Source organism: Podarcis liolepis (assembly GCF_965112155.1).
Source record: "Podarcis liolepis genome assembly, chromosome: 9".
Lineage (NCBI taxonomy): Eukaryota > Metazoa > Chordata > Lepidosauria > Squamata > Lacertidae > Podarcis > Podarcis liolepis.
This window is the reverse complement of record NC_139564.1, coordinates 436,505-451,631: the sequence shown is the minus strand read 5'-3', so window position 1 is coordinate 451,631 and position 15,127 is coordinate 436,505. Positions and strand designations below refer to the sequence as shown.

At 56.5% G+C, this 15,127-nt stretch overlaps 1 protein-coding gene across 2 annotated transcripts; it reads right to left on the bottom strand.

The window, feature by feature from the left end:
* Positions 1–1,470: 1,470 nt before the first annotated feature.
* Positions 1,471–13,709, bottom strand: LOC310685844 (programmed cell death protein 4-like). 2 transcript variants are annotated; one of them, XR_014515563.1, is made up of 12 exons: positions 13,453–13,709; positions 11,610–11,889; positions 11,374–11,471; positions 10,365–10,478; positions 8,178–8,399; positions 7,981–8,078; positions 5,980–6,094; positions 3,936–4,043; positions 3,666–3,776; positions 2,812–2,951; positions 1,902–2,182; positions 1,471–1,637 (listed from the first exon to the last, which is right to left on the bottom strand). XR_014515563.1 is itself a non-coding variant. In XM_083458859.1 (11 exons), exons 1-11 carry the CDS (start codon positions 13,504–13,506, stop codon positions 2,131–2,133), a joined length of 1,392 nt encoding a protein of 463 aa, XP_083314985.1. In that variant the 5' UTR covers positions 13,507–13,704; the 3' UTR covers positions 1,886–2,130. The 2 variants fall into 2 exon arrangements, 1 of the variants encoding a protein (XP_083314985.1); XM_083458859.1 differs by lacking the exon at positions 1,471–1,637 and having other exon boundaries at positions 1,886–2,182; positions 13,453–13,704.
* Positions 13,710–15,127: the final 1,418 nt, after the last annotated feature.

Genomic DNA, 15,127 nt, shown 5'->3' with positions numbered 1-15,127 from the left:
GTCTCCCTCAGGCCCAAGCTGACCCTCTGACCCAGGGGGCAGCAACCTTTTCAGCAGGGGGCCAGTCCACCGTCCCTCAGACCCTGTGGGGGGCCGGACTATATTATGAAGAAAAAATTGAACGAATTCCTATGCCCCACAAATAACCCAGAGATGCATTTTTAATAAAAGGACACATTCTGCTCATGTAAAAACACGCTGATTCCCGGACCATCTGGGGACCGGATTTAGAAGGCAATTGGGCTGGATCCGGCCCCCGGGCCGTAGTTTGCCCACCCATGCTCTGAGCACTACACCCCACTGCCTCCCACGAAGCCTCTCAGCCTTGCCTGCCTCACAGGGTTGTTGTGCCGATTAGAGGAGAAGACCCACATGCCCCTCCCTCAGCTCCCTGGAGGGAAAACAAAAGGTGGGAGATGACGCAACAGAAAGGGAATTCTCCAGCTGCTGTGAGGAATGGCTCCCTGAGCTTCTCTGACGCTTTTGCCACCTGACGCAGGACCACGCGAGACGCAAGTCGCCCTTCTTGGTTCTCTGAAGATGCTGAAGCACAACTCTCCATGTGGCTGAGACCCTCCCTGCCTGCGGACTGTGGCCAGAGTGGTGCATGCTCTGGGTATCTCCCTCTTGGACTACTGCCATGCGCTCTACATGGGGCTACCTTTGAAGATGACCCGGAAACTGCAATTAATCCAGAACGCGGCAGCTAGACTGGTGACTGGGGGCTGCCGCCGAGATCATATAACACCGGTCTTGAAAGACCTACATTGGCTCCCAGTACGTTTCCGAGCACAATTCAAAGTGTTGTTGCTGACCTTTAAAGCCCTAAAGGCCTCGGTCCAGTATACCTGAAGGAGCGTCTCCACCCCCATCATTCTACCCGGACGCTGAGGTCCAGCTCCAAGGGCCTTCTGGCGGTTCCCTCACTGCGAGAAGTGAGGTTACAGGGAACCAGGCAGAGGGCCTTCTTGGTGGTGGCGCCTGCCCTGTGGAACGCCCTCCTAGCAGATGCCAAGGCAATAAACAACCACCTGACTTTTAGAAGACATCTGAAGGCAGCCCTCTTTAGGGAAGCTTTTAATGTTTGATGGACTATTGTATTTTAATCTTTTGTTGGAAGCCGCCCAGAGTGGCTGGGGTATAAATAATAAATTAATAATAATAAATTGTCCAGTAGGACCTTATAGACCAAGTTTGTTCTGGGTATAAGCTTTCATGTTCATGCACACTTCTTCAGATTGCGTCAGACCAACACAGCTACCTGCCTGAAAATAATCTATTATTATTATTATTATTATTATTATTATTATTATTATTATTATTATTAGCTTTTATGTGTCCGGGGGGGAGGTCAAACCTTTTGCAACTTGTGTGAGGGTGACGCCCGTGCCCCTGCCAGGGCCATTTTGCCCCCGTGAGCCTTTTGTCCCTGCCCCCAACCAGTCGCAGGAAGAGACGGGCACAGCCAGCTCCTTTGGATACGTTTTTATTTTTAGATTTTCCACGTGCCACCCCTTCCCCCCACCGCTGCAAGGACACCTGGCCCCTCCCCATCTTCACCCCCCACCTTATCTTCCAGCCGTGCTCACGAGACGCCGCTCTGCCCTCCCCGATACCCGAGAGCTGCTTCCCCAGACCTTGAGATCTTCCTCCCCCCCCCCCCGCCTTAAGGAGCAAGGATAGGGCTCCCCCCCCACACAGAATTTAGGGGACTGCGGAGGGGGCCTTGGGGGAGGTATTTGTGCCCTTTTGGGACGCAGCAAGGGGCTAGACCTGTTGGAGGAAGCCTGGGTCCCTAGGGAGCCCTATAGGGCCAGGAACGCCAAGGTGGCCGCCATCCCCGCTGGACCAGGGCCCCAGGCTCCCCTCCGCTTTCTGAGATGCGTTTGGGGGGGCTGGACGAGGGGGACAAGACCCGGATGGGGTGCCCTGCGAGAGGGCAAGCTCCCTCTTTTGACCCCCTCGCCAGGCTGACCCAGATGTGGCGGCTGAAGCTCCCTTTCCTTCCCAGGTTGCTTCTGGTGGGGGGGGGGGGCGAGGGGTGTCTGGCGCAGCCTCCTGGCCTCTGGCAGGCCCTGCTGGGCTGGGGGCGCATTGCAGGGGGCAGAGGCCAGGGCTGGAAGCGTCAAGCTAGGGCTTGATTTGGCCGCCGTCCCCCTCGCTGACAAAGCGCTTCCGGCCCCTGAGGAAAGAAGGAGAGAGTGAGTTGGGGGGGGGGGAGTGACAACACAACACACACACAACACAAAGCCTTTGGATCTTCGCTGCCCCATTCCCAGGCCCCCCACCACAAAACCTACTCCTGTTCCAGTCTGCAAAGACCTGCAGACCTGTAATGGCCGCAGCCATCCTGCCACAGAGAGAGAGGGAGAAACTAGCTAGCTGCAAGGGGTTGGACTAGAGGACCTTTGGGGGTCCCCCCAACGCCACGATTCTCTTCTTCTGACCCTCAAAAGAAGAGCAAAGAGATGGGCGGGCTTGGGGACTGGAGAGACCTAGCAAACTGCTCCGTCTCCGGTTCAGACAAACAAAGGACCCTCCCGGAAATTGGGGCGGAGCGGAGGGGGCTCCAGCACCTGTCAGACGCAAGGAGCGCATCAGGAAAGCCGGACGGATCAGGCCCGCGGCCCACCAGTCCAGGCCCCCCCTCCCACTGGCGCACGTTTGCCTGTGGGAAAGCGGCCCGTAGGGTCCGAGCCCCTGAAGGCTGTTTTGAGAGAGAGGCCGCCAGACCAGCAGGTGTGGCCCTCTGGACCTCTGCTCTCTCCCCGCCTGAACCCCCGAGGGCAAGAAGGGCAGAGCCTGGCCTACCGCGCAGGGCAGGCGTCTCTCAGCTGCTTGGTGATGACGCCCTCCTCAAAGCAGAGGTCCACCAGCCGCTCCAGGATGCTGTGCGCCAACGGGACGTCCAGGCTGATGTCTCCCAGCTCACCGTACACCCGCTGGAAGCCCTGGGGGGGGGAGGAAGAAGGAGGGGTCAGCGCAGGGGGGGGGGCTGAGGGTGGACCCCCCCCCAGAGCAGCACGGCTGCCTCCCTGCTGGATTGCATTAGCATTACACCTTACCAGTCTATACGCACTTCATTTTTATTATTCTTTTTGGTCAATTATCAGGAGAAATTTTGACTTTCTCATTTCCTTAAACTTCAAGATTCAATCCAAATCTGTCGGGAGTTTTGTGTTCTTACCGTACATTTAAAGATATTCTTTGAACGTTAGCCAATCTTTACTCAATTTCTAGTTAGAATTTCTTCTTATTATTATTATTTATTATTATTATTACAGTCATACCTCATGTTACGTTTGCTTCAGGTTGCGAGGTTTCAGGTTGCGTCTCGCAGCGACCCGGAAGTACCAGAAAGGGTTACTTCCGGGTTTCGCCGTTTCCGCAAAATGATGTCACGCGCATGCGCAGAAGCGTGACCTGCGCACACACCGAGATGCGGATTGCGTTCTGCTCATGTTGCGAATGGGCCTCCAGAACGGATCCCGTTCGCAACCAGAGGTACCACTTTATTATTTTTTTCCAATTGGTACAGCCCCCCATACCCGCAGATCTCTGGGCGCTGCGCAACATAAAACCCCCATTCCCTGTGCCCTCTGGGCCTGCCTTGCAGAACTCTGGGCGGCAGCCACGCTGCGCCTCTCCCAGGGGGCGGCCCTCACCCGGTTCATCTGGTCCAGCGTCACCAGGCCCGTCTCCCACAGCACCTTCAGCAGCCGCACCATCATGGCCACGGCCGTGTCGCCTGTGGACTCCAGCACCATCACCACCGCCTGGGGGAAGAAGGCCAGGGAAGGGCTCAGAGGGGTCCGGGCGAGGCCCAGCTCCGGCTGGCTGCCATGCCCAGAGGCCAAGAGCTGCCAAGCCCCCAGAGGCGGGCACTGCCCGTCCCCAAGCAGCACCCAAGGGCCCCGAAGGATGCCCTGCGCTACCTCGTAGACGAGCTCGTGGTGGAAGTGAGGCACCTCCAGCTGGCGAAGGCAGTGCTCGGCCTCAGAGACTTCGCCCGACAGCAGGTATTCTCGGAGCAAGAGGTTCATCTGGAAGAGCGGAGAGGGCGGTGAGAGACCAGCGATAGAAGCATTGCAAACACACATAAAGACTTTTTAAAAAGATTGGGAACCTTTTAGGATGTATATACAGAAGCAATGCATTGAAATGAACTCACTGGCAGGATTTGAGTCATACACTTGCAATGGACAAATATTAAGAAGAGATTAAGAAGACAATGTTAATTTTAGCATATAAGGGATATAAAATTATAAGTAGAACAAACAAGTATGTTACAAACCAGAAAAGGAAGCTGGGGGTTAACTGAAATTGTAAAAATAAAAAAATTCCTTCCAGTAGCACCTTAAAGACCAACTAAGTTAGTTCTTGGTATGAGCTTTCGTGTGCATGCACACTTCTGTATCTGAAGAAGTGTGCATGCACACGAAAGCTCATACCAAGAACTAACTTAGTTGGTCTTTAAGGTGCTACTGGAAGGAATTTTTTTATTTTGACTATGGCAGACCAACACGGCTACCTATCTGTAACTGAAATTGTAAAATGTAATTTGAATTTTTGAATTTGTTAAAATTTGTTGGAAAATAATAATAATAATAATAATAATAATAATGGAAGAGCAGGGAGCACTGAGCCCCACAACAGCTCAGGACAGCTCCCCTCCCCCCCCCCCAGCCAAGCCTAGAAAGTCAGGCTGCTGTTGTGGGGCATTGACACCCCCCAAGTTTTGCAAGGAATTCTGCCACCCCCCAAGAAGGAAATGCCTTGGCGTTTTAATTTGGGTCCAGGCAGGACGCAGCACCTCTCCAGACTCCCACTGAGGCAAAATTCCAGCCCTTATCTGCCAACACCTCCCCCCCAGCCGTGCACAACAGCAGCTGCTGTGTCTCCCCAGACAGTGACTGGCAGAACTGGGGAGAGTTCAAGGCCAGGAGATGCAAGCTTCCTTTGCAAGCGTCGCTGCTCCGTGGGGCCGGTCCCGGAAAGGGCAGCCATGCAGAGTGGGGCCTGCGGAAGGCGAGACTGGGCTCCGCAACTGGGGGGCTCAGAGGGGATGCATCCTGCCCAGAAATGGAGGCTTCTGACCCCAAGGCTGCTCCACCTTTGAGCCCCTGGAAGACTTGCGCAGTGGTACCTCGGTTTGCATGCGCCTTGGATTACAAAAACGTCAAACCCAGAAATGCGTGTCCCGGTTTGCAACCTTTCATGGGATGACAACCCATTTGGGGGGGGGGGGTTACGAACAAATAGTTTTTTGGAGGCCCCATTGGCGAAAGTGCACCTTGGGTCACAACCTGTTTTGGTTTACAAACGGACCCCCAGAACGGAATATGGTTGTAAACCAGGCACCCCCCAACCTTCGGCCCTCCAGATGTTTTGGACTACAACTCCCATCATCCCTGACCACTGGTCCCGTTAGCTAGGGATCCTGGGAGTTGTAGGCCAAAACATCTGGAGGGCTGAAGGTTGCCTATGCCCGTTATAGACCAACTAAGTTTGTTCTGGTATAAGCTTTTCTGTGTTTTGCTTATTGTTACCCTTTCTCTTATCCCTGCGTCGTTCTTATTCTGCATATCAATATTTCTATTCTGAAACAATGTTTATATATTCTCTTACACAACTCCATTCTCTTTGTTTTTTGGTTTGATTTTCCTCTTATTGCAGTTAATTTTGCCATATTTTGGAATTCACAAAATTTGAGGGTACATATTCCCCCTTTCCAATTATTTGCAGTCAACGTCCTGGCAGCTAGAAGAATATATTTATCCTATTCTTGGGGGTGGTCTTCTGTTATCAAACCCAGAAGATATGCTTCTGGTTTCTTCTTAACTGATGTTTTCAGTATCTTCTTTAATTCTTCGTGTATATTGTTCCAAAGCTGTTTTATGTTTTCACCCCCACCCCCACCAAATACGGTGCATTTGAGCATTTTTCTCAAGCTCACCGCAAACCATTTCTCCGCCTCACCTCCTTGATGAGATGCTTGACGGGCCTCTGTCCGCCCCCCACGCCCCAGACGTTGTCCAGGCGGTTGACGTCTCGCTTGATGCGCAAGAGGATGGCTGCGCGGTCCAGAGCAGCCCTGGAAACGGAGAACGGTTTTGCGGGGTTGGGAGGGACACCCGGGAGTAGCCTGGCCCCATGCGCTGCAGAGAAGGCGGCAGTCCCACATCAGGGAAGAGGGGGCAGCGGGGAGGGAGGGGGTCCAAGGGCGTCTTACCCATGGAGGATAGTGGCGCATGGTGCCAGGGTGCCATGTTCTGGAGGGTGCCAGGTGAAGGAGTGCAAATATCCAGAGTGTGGGGTCAGGTGGGATTACTATGAGGAATTATAAAATAGGCACCAAGCCACTGTGTCCGCTACGAAAGCACAGCGTTGGCTGGGCTTGATTCATTGACAATCATTTCTGATCCCACAAGCCTCTGCGTTTCTGGCCATTTTCTCTACTGTTCATTTTCTACGCCTGACAGGCACACATAAGCATTCTAAACACAGGCCAGTTGCTTCACCAGGCATCCTGGGTCCTAAAGATGATAGTTAGCTTTGATGTAGCTGTGGTTAGTTTTGTTAATCTCAAGGGCCAGGGAGAGAGTTCATAAGGAGATGGTAAATCCTGCCTCTCCTGTTTATGACCTCCAGAGTTTCCTAAAAGCATTCCTCGTCGCCTCCTCTTTTATTTACAGTGGTACCTCTAGATACAAACGGGATCTGTTCCGGAGCCCCTTTCGCATCTAGAAGCAAACGTAACCAGCGACGGCATGTCTGCGCACATGCGCGGCGCTTTTTGCTCCTTCTGCACATGCACGTGACGTCATTTTGAGCGTCTGCGCATGCGCAAGCGGCGAGACCCGGAAGTATTGCACTCCGTTACTGTCAGGTTGCTGCGGAGCGCAACTCAAACGCGCTCAACCTGAAGCGCATTCAACCCGAGGTATGCCTGTACTCTGAATGACATATGCATGCTCAAGCAGGAAATTAGCTCATGTAGTTTTAACTTTTAACTTTGTTCTACATGGGGGTTTTGAAATGCTCAGAGGAAATCTGATTGGTTCTTGTGTACACTGTGTTAAAAGTTCTTTTGTGACTGTAACGACCTGGGCCGCAGGGTGGAGGAATTCTTATTATACACACTCCTCCCAGAGTCTTGCTGGTCCAGCCTCTGTGCGTATTCTTATTAATCAGAGTTCAATCCTTCCTTTGCTTTGGGAACGCCTCACCAGGGAAGAGGTGGAGGCTGGACGCGGCACCTCCTGGCATCAGCTTGCCACCCTTGCCCACCTCCGCCATGCAGAGCCAAAGCAGCACCGCGCCCAGAGCCTCCGTCTGCCGTGGCCACCGCGGCACAAAGCAGCCAGCTGAGGCGCCACGTCCAGCCTCCGCCTCTTCGCCGCCGAAGGAGCCGCCCTCCAGCTACTGCCCGCCTCCTCCAGCCCCGCTGGCAGCGCCGTCCTCCCTGAAAAACTCTGGGAAACGTGTATGTGTGTGTGTGTGTGTGTGTGGCGGAGGGAGCTTTGCACCACAGCACCGGATATGCTTAAGACGGCCCTGAGTGTTGAGAATTCCGTTCACCTTAAGGAACAGACACGGGAGAGTTGCGTGTCGCATGTCTGCAACACACACCAGCATTGCATGCAGGGAACTTCTGTTTGTGTACAGCTTTCTGTTTTGCATTGGACACGAAGGAGATCAGACGTGTTTCCTTTTGTCCTGATCTACGCTGAATAGAAGGTGCTTGTAAATATGCTCACACAGCCTCTGTCTGCGCAGTTTTCTCTGCTGACTAGCGTGCTCTGTCTTCTAAGGCCTGGGTTGCTGATTCATGCTGCGCCAAGGACCGGAGTTTGCCCGGCACACCAGCCTGCCAACTGCCCACGTGTCCTTGGGTGCATGCCAGCACTGAGTGGGTCACACCTGGGGGCGGGCGAGGACCCCCCATCCGCCCTCCCCCCGTGAGCCCAGCCCCCTCACCGAGCGTGCTCGCAGTCCACACGCCCCTTGTAGCGCTCCAGGAAGTCCAGGGGCAGCGCATGGTCCGCCACGGCCCGTGCGATGAACTGGCCCAGCATCTGCAAAGACGAACACAGGGGGCGGAGGGGTCACACGTCCGTCTGCCCCCCGTTCCCCCCAACCCAGCCTCCCCTCGCAGGGCTAGGCCTGCCCCCCACCTGCGGGGCCTCGGGGGTGTCCAGGATGAGGTCAGGGAGGTCGCTCAGCGTCCGGTCAAAGGCGGCCGCGATGTCCTCGGAGCTCATCACCTTCCCCACCAGGTCGGAGAGCAGGCGGGAGGTCAGCTCCCGGTGGCTGGCCTTGCCCTCCAGAGACAGCGCCACGGCCAGGGAGGGCACAGATGCCTTGTGCCCACCCAGATTCAGCTCGCGGAGCAGCTCCTGCAATAATAAGAAGAACAGTCATTTTATTCTTTGCACCCCACCCATCTCACTGGGTGAGCAAGATGGGCAAGGAAGTTTTGAGGAGGGTGGATCTGTCCACAGCCACACTGCCCTGGGGCAGGACATAAGGCGGCATTTAAAATTGCATTTTAACCTGTATTTTAAATTGGATTTTTTCTTTTCTTCCCTCCCTCTTTTCCCCCTATTATGTTTTTACTGTGATTTTATTGGTGTTAGCTGCCCTGAGCCCGGCTCTGGCCGGGGAATAAATAAATATTATTATTATTATTATTATTATTATTATTATTATTATTATTATTAGGAGAGCCTGCTGGATCAGGCCAATGGCCCCCCCAGCCTGGCATCCTTCTCTCCGAGAAGCCAACCAGATGCCCATTATGGGAACCCCACCAGCAGGATGTGAGCGCAAGAGCAACCTCTCCCCTCCTGCCGTCTCCAACAAGTGATATTCGGAAGCACGACTGCCTCCTTCCAGAGCAGAGCCATCCTGGCTAGGAACCAGCACTACTTGCTAGTCCTTGCTAGTCCATGGTGGAGGCCCCATGGAGACGCCCCTGCTGCCCTTCCTGCAAGAAGCCAAGCTACAGGGAACCAGGCAGAGGGCCTTCTCGGTGGTGGCACCCGCCCTGTGGAATGCCCTCCCACCAGATGTCAAAGAGAAAAACAACTACCTGACTTTTAGAAGGCATCTGAAGGCAGCCCTGTTTAGGGAAGCTTTTAATGTTTAATAGACTATTGTATTTTAATATTCTGTTGGAAGCTGCCCAGAGTGGCTGGGGAAACCCAACCAGATGGGCAGGGTAGAAATAATAAATTATTATTATATTGTTCAGTGGGGCATTCGGGTGGGCAGGATAAAAGGGTGGCTGGTGGCCTCCTTTGCAAATGGGACTCCCTTCTGCCCAGCACAGACAGGAACTTGTCAACCTGCTCTTCTCACCCCCATAGAATCACAGAACTGTAGCTGGAAGGGACCCCATAGGGCCATCTAGTCCAACCCCCTGCGGTGCAGGAATCACCCCTGGCAACCTGTTTAAGAAATTCCAACGAATCACAGAATTGTCGGCTTGGAAGGGACAACTTTTATCCTCTCTGAAATTTGCTGGCACCTGAGCTTCAGGGTGAGGCGGAAGAGGGAGCCCTGCCTCTTAAGAACCAAAGGGGACCTGGGATTCGCTGACCTTCGATATTGCATTTCTCCTTACTGCTGGCGGATTCCTCAAGGCCAACTGCCCACTCTGGAGGGTCTCATCACTCTGTTTATTTCAAGAACCTACTGGCCCAGGAGACTGGGAGCAGAGCCCCCGCCCTGGCCAACTTCCCCAACTGCTGTTAATAATAATAATAATAATAATAATAATAATAATAATAATAATAATAATAATAATAATAATAATATTGTTTATATCTTGCCCTTCCCAGCCAGAGCTGGGCTCAGGGCAGCTAAGACCAATAAAATCACAGTAAAAAAATATAATGCAATTTAAAATGCAGCCTCATTTTAAAGTAGCCGATAAAAGGCCCCCTTGGCCTCACAAATGCCCCCCTCCCTCCCCAGAGCTCAGATCCAGCGTCCGATTCAGAACGAGGAAGAAGTGACCCTGTCCCTGGATCCGTTCTTTCGCCTCGGAGAGAATGGCCTTTCCTTTGCAGGAGGTTTTTAAGCAGAGGTCGGAGGGCTGCCAGCCTGGGATTCTTTAGCTGCGACGCCTGCACTGCAAGGGGTGGGGCTGGATGAGTCCTGGGGGTCCCTGTCCAACTCTACAATTCTGGGATGTCTCTTCCATGACATCCCTTCCTCCCTTACCTCCCTCCCTTCCCCCAAGAGAGCCCACTCTGGCTTGCAGCAGAATTCCCCGGCAGCCCAGGGGGCAAACATCCGAGGGGGCCCCAACCCCAGCTGCCCCCCCAGAATCCTGCTTCCGGCCCGGGAATACGCACCACCACCTCCAGAGTGTCTCCGTGCTCAAAGTATTCCTTCATCATGGGCTGCACGGCCTTCTCCAGCTCCTCCTCTTCCAGCTCGGGCACCACCGTGGCGTAGACCGTGTCCCCCTGGGGAGAGGCCAGGCGGCACAGAGGGAGGGGTCAGGCTTGCCAAGCCCCACAACCCCTCGCCCAGGAGGACCCTGCCCCTTTCTCCAGCAGGGTCCTGCCAGGCACCCAGAGAAGACCCCTGGAAAGGGGGCAGAGAGCCAAGCCGGAGCAACGTCAAGCCTTCTGGAACCGGCGGCCCATGAACCCCACGGGGCATAGTCCCCAGAAGGTGTGGGCTGCCCCACTGCTGTGGGAATCGTGTCAGGAGACACCCCCAAGGGGCAGGGGGCCCCTCCAGTTAAAGGACCCTCGTTTCAGCTTTTCCTTGGGCCAGGTGGGGAGCGCCAGGGGCTCAAGAGGCTGGAGGAAATGGGCGGCTGGCTTGCCCTCTCCTCCTCCCCCCGGCTCGGGTCCCAGGCCTGCACTGAAGGGAGGGCGCCTGTGCCCCCACCCAGGCCTGGGGCTGCCGCCTTGCCTGCAGCACCCAGAATACCCCCTGCCAATTGGCACCCCCTTCCCAGATACGTTGCAACAACTGCACCTGGCATACGAAGGCAGACGCCCCCACAGCATGCACCTTAGTCAGTATTGCCAACTCGGACTGGCAGCAATGGCTGTCCGGGACTCCAGATGGGGCTCTCTCCCAGCCAAGCCTGCAGATCCTACTGAACCCAGAACCCTCAGCTGTCTCCGTGCCCAGCGCCTGCCCATGGGGCTGGGGTCCTTCACTGAGCATTCGACGATTCAGGTTCTATGCCACCAAGGGGTCTCTATACCCCCCTGCAGGCTGTGGGGCAGGAGGGACAAGGTCTCCCATGGCAATGGGGCACGTGGCTCCCCTCCTGGAGTGGGGGAGAAAGGACAGCTGCCTGGGAAGACCACCCCCAGGCCCCCCTCCTCTGGCCCAGGGTACCTGTGCCACTTCGTCGTAGTTGGGGTCTCGGGCATCCGGCTCCTGGTAGCTGTAGACCACCCCGGGGGCCCCCCACACGCCCTTGCCCCCTGCGCCACCTAGACAGAGAGAGAGAGAGAGGTGGGCTGAGCGCTGTCACCCAAACAACACCCCCCAAGGCAGCTGCAGCCACTCCGGCCGTTGGCAGAGCCCGCAGCGGGCACAGGAGGCCGGGGGTAGGGGGTGGGCGTCGCTACCTTTCTTGGGCAGCCCCCGGCCTTTGCCCATGCGGGATTTGCGGTCGTGGCTCTTCCCCTTGGGGCTGCTGGGGTCGGGGAGGGGCTCCCCGCCTTCGGAGAGGGACTCGCGGTTGGAGTCGCGGGAGGACGTCCGGCGCAGGCGGCGCTTGGCCTTGGCCTTCAGCCGCGCCTCGTGCAGAGCCTTCTCCTGCAGGGTCCACGCCCGGGGCTCCTCCTCGCCCCCGTCCATCAGCTCCCCCGCCAGGTCCTCGTCCTCATAGTCCGCCTGGTCTGCCCCCTGCAGGCGGGGGGGGTGGAGAAGGCAGGCTGAGAACCACAGGGGAGCCTTGCAGGATCAGGCCCAAGGGGGCCCAGCCTCCTGGTACCCGGCCAGGTGCCCTAGAGGCAAGGAGCCCCCCCCCCAGAATGCCCAAAGGGGATTTGGGTCTGTGCCAAAAGCTGCTCCCCTGACCCACGCTGCCCCCCAAGTCCAGGCGCTCCTGCAGCCACTGCTCCAAGCCACGTCCGGCAGCTACAACCCCACCTGCCCCAGAGATAGTCGCTGGCATTAAAAATATGTTCCTGGGGCAGAGCCTGGTTTCCAGGGGTCCTGGGCCCCACACCTCCATCAGAAAGCCCCGTGCCCGGGGCTGCCTCCTGCTCAGAGGTGAACGCATGTCAATTAATTGATTGTGATTTTATCTAAACTGTGTTACTTTTGTTGTTAGCTGCTCTGAGCCCGGCTTCAGCTGGGGAGGGCGGGATATAAATAAAAATGTACTATTATTATTATTAGAGGGCCCCCACTGTCCAGAGGGAGGGAGGGAGCAGCCAGAGATGGGGAGGGGAGCATGCGCATGGCACCTCCGCCCGATTTTGCAGCACCAGGTCAAGGGGGTCTCCTCTGCTCAGCCTTTAAACATACCATGCCCACCTTAGGATGGCCATCTCTGAATTACTCGGCTTTTTTGCCCACGCTCCTTATTTGCTCTTCTGCTCCTACTTTTGTTCATTATCTTTGCTGTTATTCTTACTAATTGCATGGATACCCCGCCTTTCCCCCGAGGAGCCCAAGGGGGCCTAGTGGTTCTCCTCCCTTTCCCCTCCCCACAACCCTGTGAGGTTGGCCAGGCTGGCACCCAGCGAGTTTCATGGCTCGGGGAGGAATTGGAACCCAGCTCTTTCCAGGAAAGTCCGCCTTTCCGCACTTTCCGCAGGCGCCCTCGCCGCGAGCCAGACCCAAGGCGGCGGCGGCGGGATCCCCCTCCCCGGGCCCCGACGGGCAGACGCGGGTCTCGCCCCCTCGGCCGGAGAACTGCGCCAGGGCGAGGGCAGGGCGAGCCCGGGCAGAGAAGCCTCCCGAGGCCGCCAGGGGCGGGGCAGCTGGCACCCGACGGGCAGCGGCGAGACCAGCCTGGCCCCCCACGGCTGTCCAGGATCACGGAGCCCCCCGGCGCCGGGGTGGGGGGCGCCTAGGCACCGGAGGTGCTTTTGGCTCGCAGGAGGGTGCGCCCCATTGCCCGCTCGTCCCCCGGACCCGTGTCCCGCCCCCCCACACGTGTCTGGCCCCCCAGCCCTGGCGCAGGGACCCTCCGGAGCGGCGTCGGGGGGGCGCCTGGGCACCCAGGGGCTCGCAGGAGGGGGCGCCCCGTCGACACGTGTCCCGGCCCCCGACACGCGTCTGGCCCCCCAGCCCTGGTGTAGGGACCCTCCGGAGCAGCGTTGGGGAGGGCGCCTGGGGTCTTTTGGACTCGCAGGGGGGTTCGCCCCCGACGCGTGTCCCGCCCCCCCGACACGCGTCCCGCCCCCCACCCCCGGCGCAGGGACCCTCGGGAGCGGCGTCGGGGGGCGCGCTACTTGCCAGCAGGGAGGGGGCGCGGTCGCCCCGCAGGAGCTCTGCCGCGACGGCCGACATGGGGGCGAGCGAGGCGCGGCGGCGGCGGAGGCAGGAGGCGGCCCCGTCGAGCAGCCCGTCGGCGCGGCGTGGCGTTGCGCGGGGCTCCTGGCTGCTGGCCTCGGCGCGGCGGCTGCGGAGGAAGTGAGCGGGGCGGACGGGGCCGGGCCTGATGGGACTCGTAGTCCCCGCTCGCTCCGCCCCGGAGGCCGGGCCGGCAGAGGCGGCGCGAAGGCGGGGAGAGGGAGCCGGGGCTGGACGGCAGGGGCTCCGAGGAGCGAGGCGGCGAGCCTCTCCATGGGGCGCAAAATGGGGCCTCCAGGCTTAGAGGCAGCGCACCTTTCAATGTCAGGGGCAGCAGGGAAAGGCTGCCATAATTAATAATAATAATAATAATAATAATAATAATAATAATAATAATAATAATAATAATTTAGTTATACCCCAGCCACTCAGGGCGGCTTCCAACAAGATATTAAAATACAGTAATGCACCAAACATTAAAAGCTTCCCTAAGCAGGGCTGCCTTCAGGTGTCTTCCAGAAGTAGGATAGTTGCTTATTGCCTTGACAACTGATGGGAGGGCGTTCCACAGGGCGGGTGCCACGACCGAGAAGGCCCTCTGCCTGGTTCCCTGTAACCTCACTTCTTGCAGTGAGAGAACCGCCAGAAGGCCCTCAGAGCTGGACCTCAGTGTCCAGGAGAACGATGGGGGTGGAGACGCTCCTTCAGGTCTACTGGGTCTTTGAGGCCATTTAGGGCTTTCAAGGTCAGCAGCAACACTTTGAATTGTGCTCAGAAACGTACTGGGAGCCAATGTACTGTATTTTTTGCACCATAACACTCACTTTTTTCCTCCTAGAAAGTAAGGGGAAATGTCTGTGCGTGTTATGGAGCGAATGCCTGCGGGTGGGTGGGGGATCTGCTGCAATCGTGAGCAGAGGATCCATGGTTCCCCTTCCTTTCCTCCTTCGTGGTTACAAAACATGGATCCACATGGATCCTCAGGATTTTTGCATTGGGCTACTCCAAACTCACTGTCAGATCACATGTCTGTGGCCACAGCATGAACCACAAAAATCATATATCCACTATTTCGTTTAGAATATTTTTTCCCTTGTTTTCCTCCTCTAAAAACTACATGCGTGTTATGGTCTGGTGCGTGTTATAGAGCGAAAAATACGGGTCTTTCAAGACCGGTGTTATGTGGTCTCTGCAGCCGCTCCCAGTCACCATTCTAGCTGCCACATTCTGGATTAATTGTAGTTTCCGGGTCACCTTCCAAGGTAGCCCCACGTAGAGCGCATTGCAGTAGTCCAAGCGGGAGATAACCAGAGCATGCACCACTCTGGCCAGACAGTCCGTGGGCAAGGAGGGTCTCATCCTGCATACCAGATGGAGGTTATAAACAGCTGCCCTGGACACAGAATGGACCTGCGCCTCTATGGACAGCTCTGAGTCCAGAATGACTCCCAGGCTGCGCACCTGGTCCTTCAGGGGCACAGTTGCCCCATTCAGGACCAGGGAGTCGCCCACACCCACCTGCCTCCTGTCACCCCAAAACAGTACTTCTGTCTTGTCGGGATTCAACTGGCCCCGATCCCATTTGGGGTCACTCCAGAGGCAGCTGTACAGCCACTAA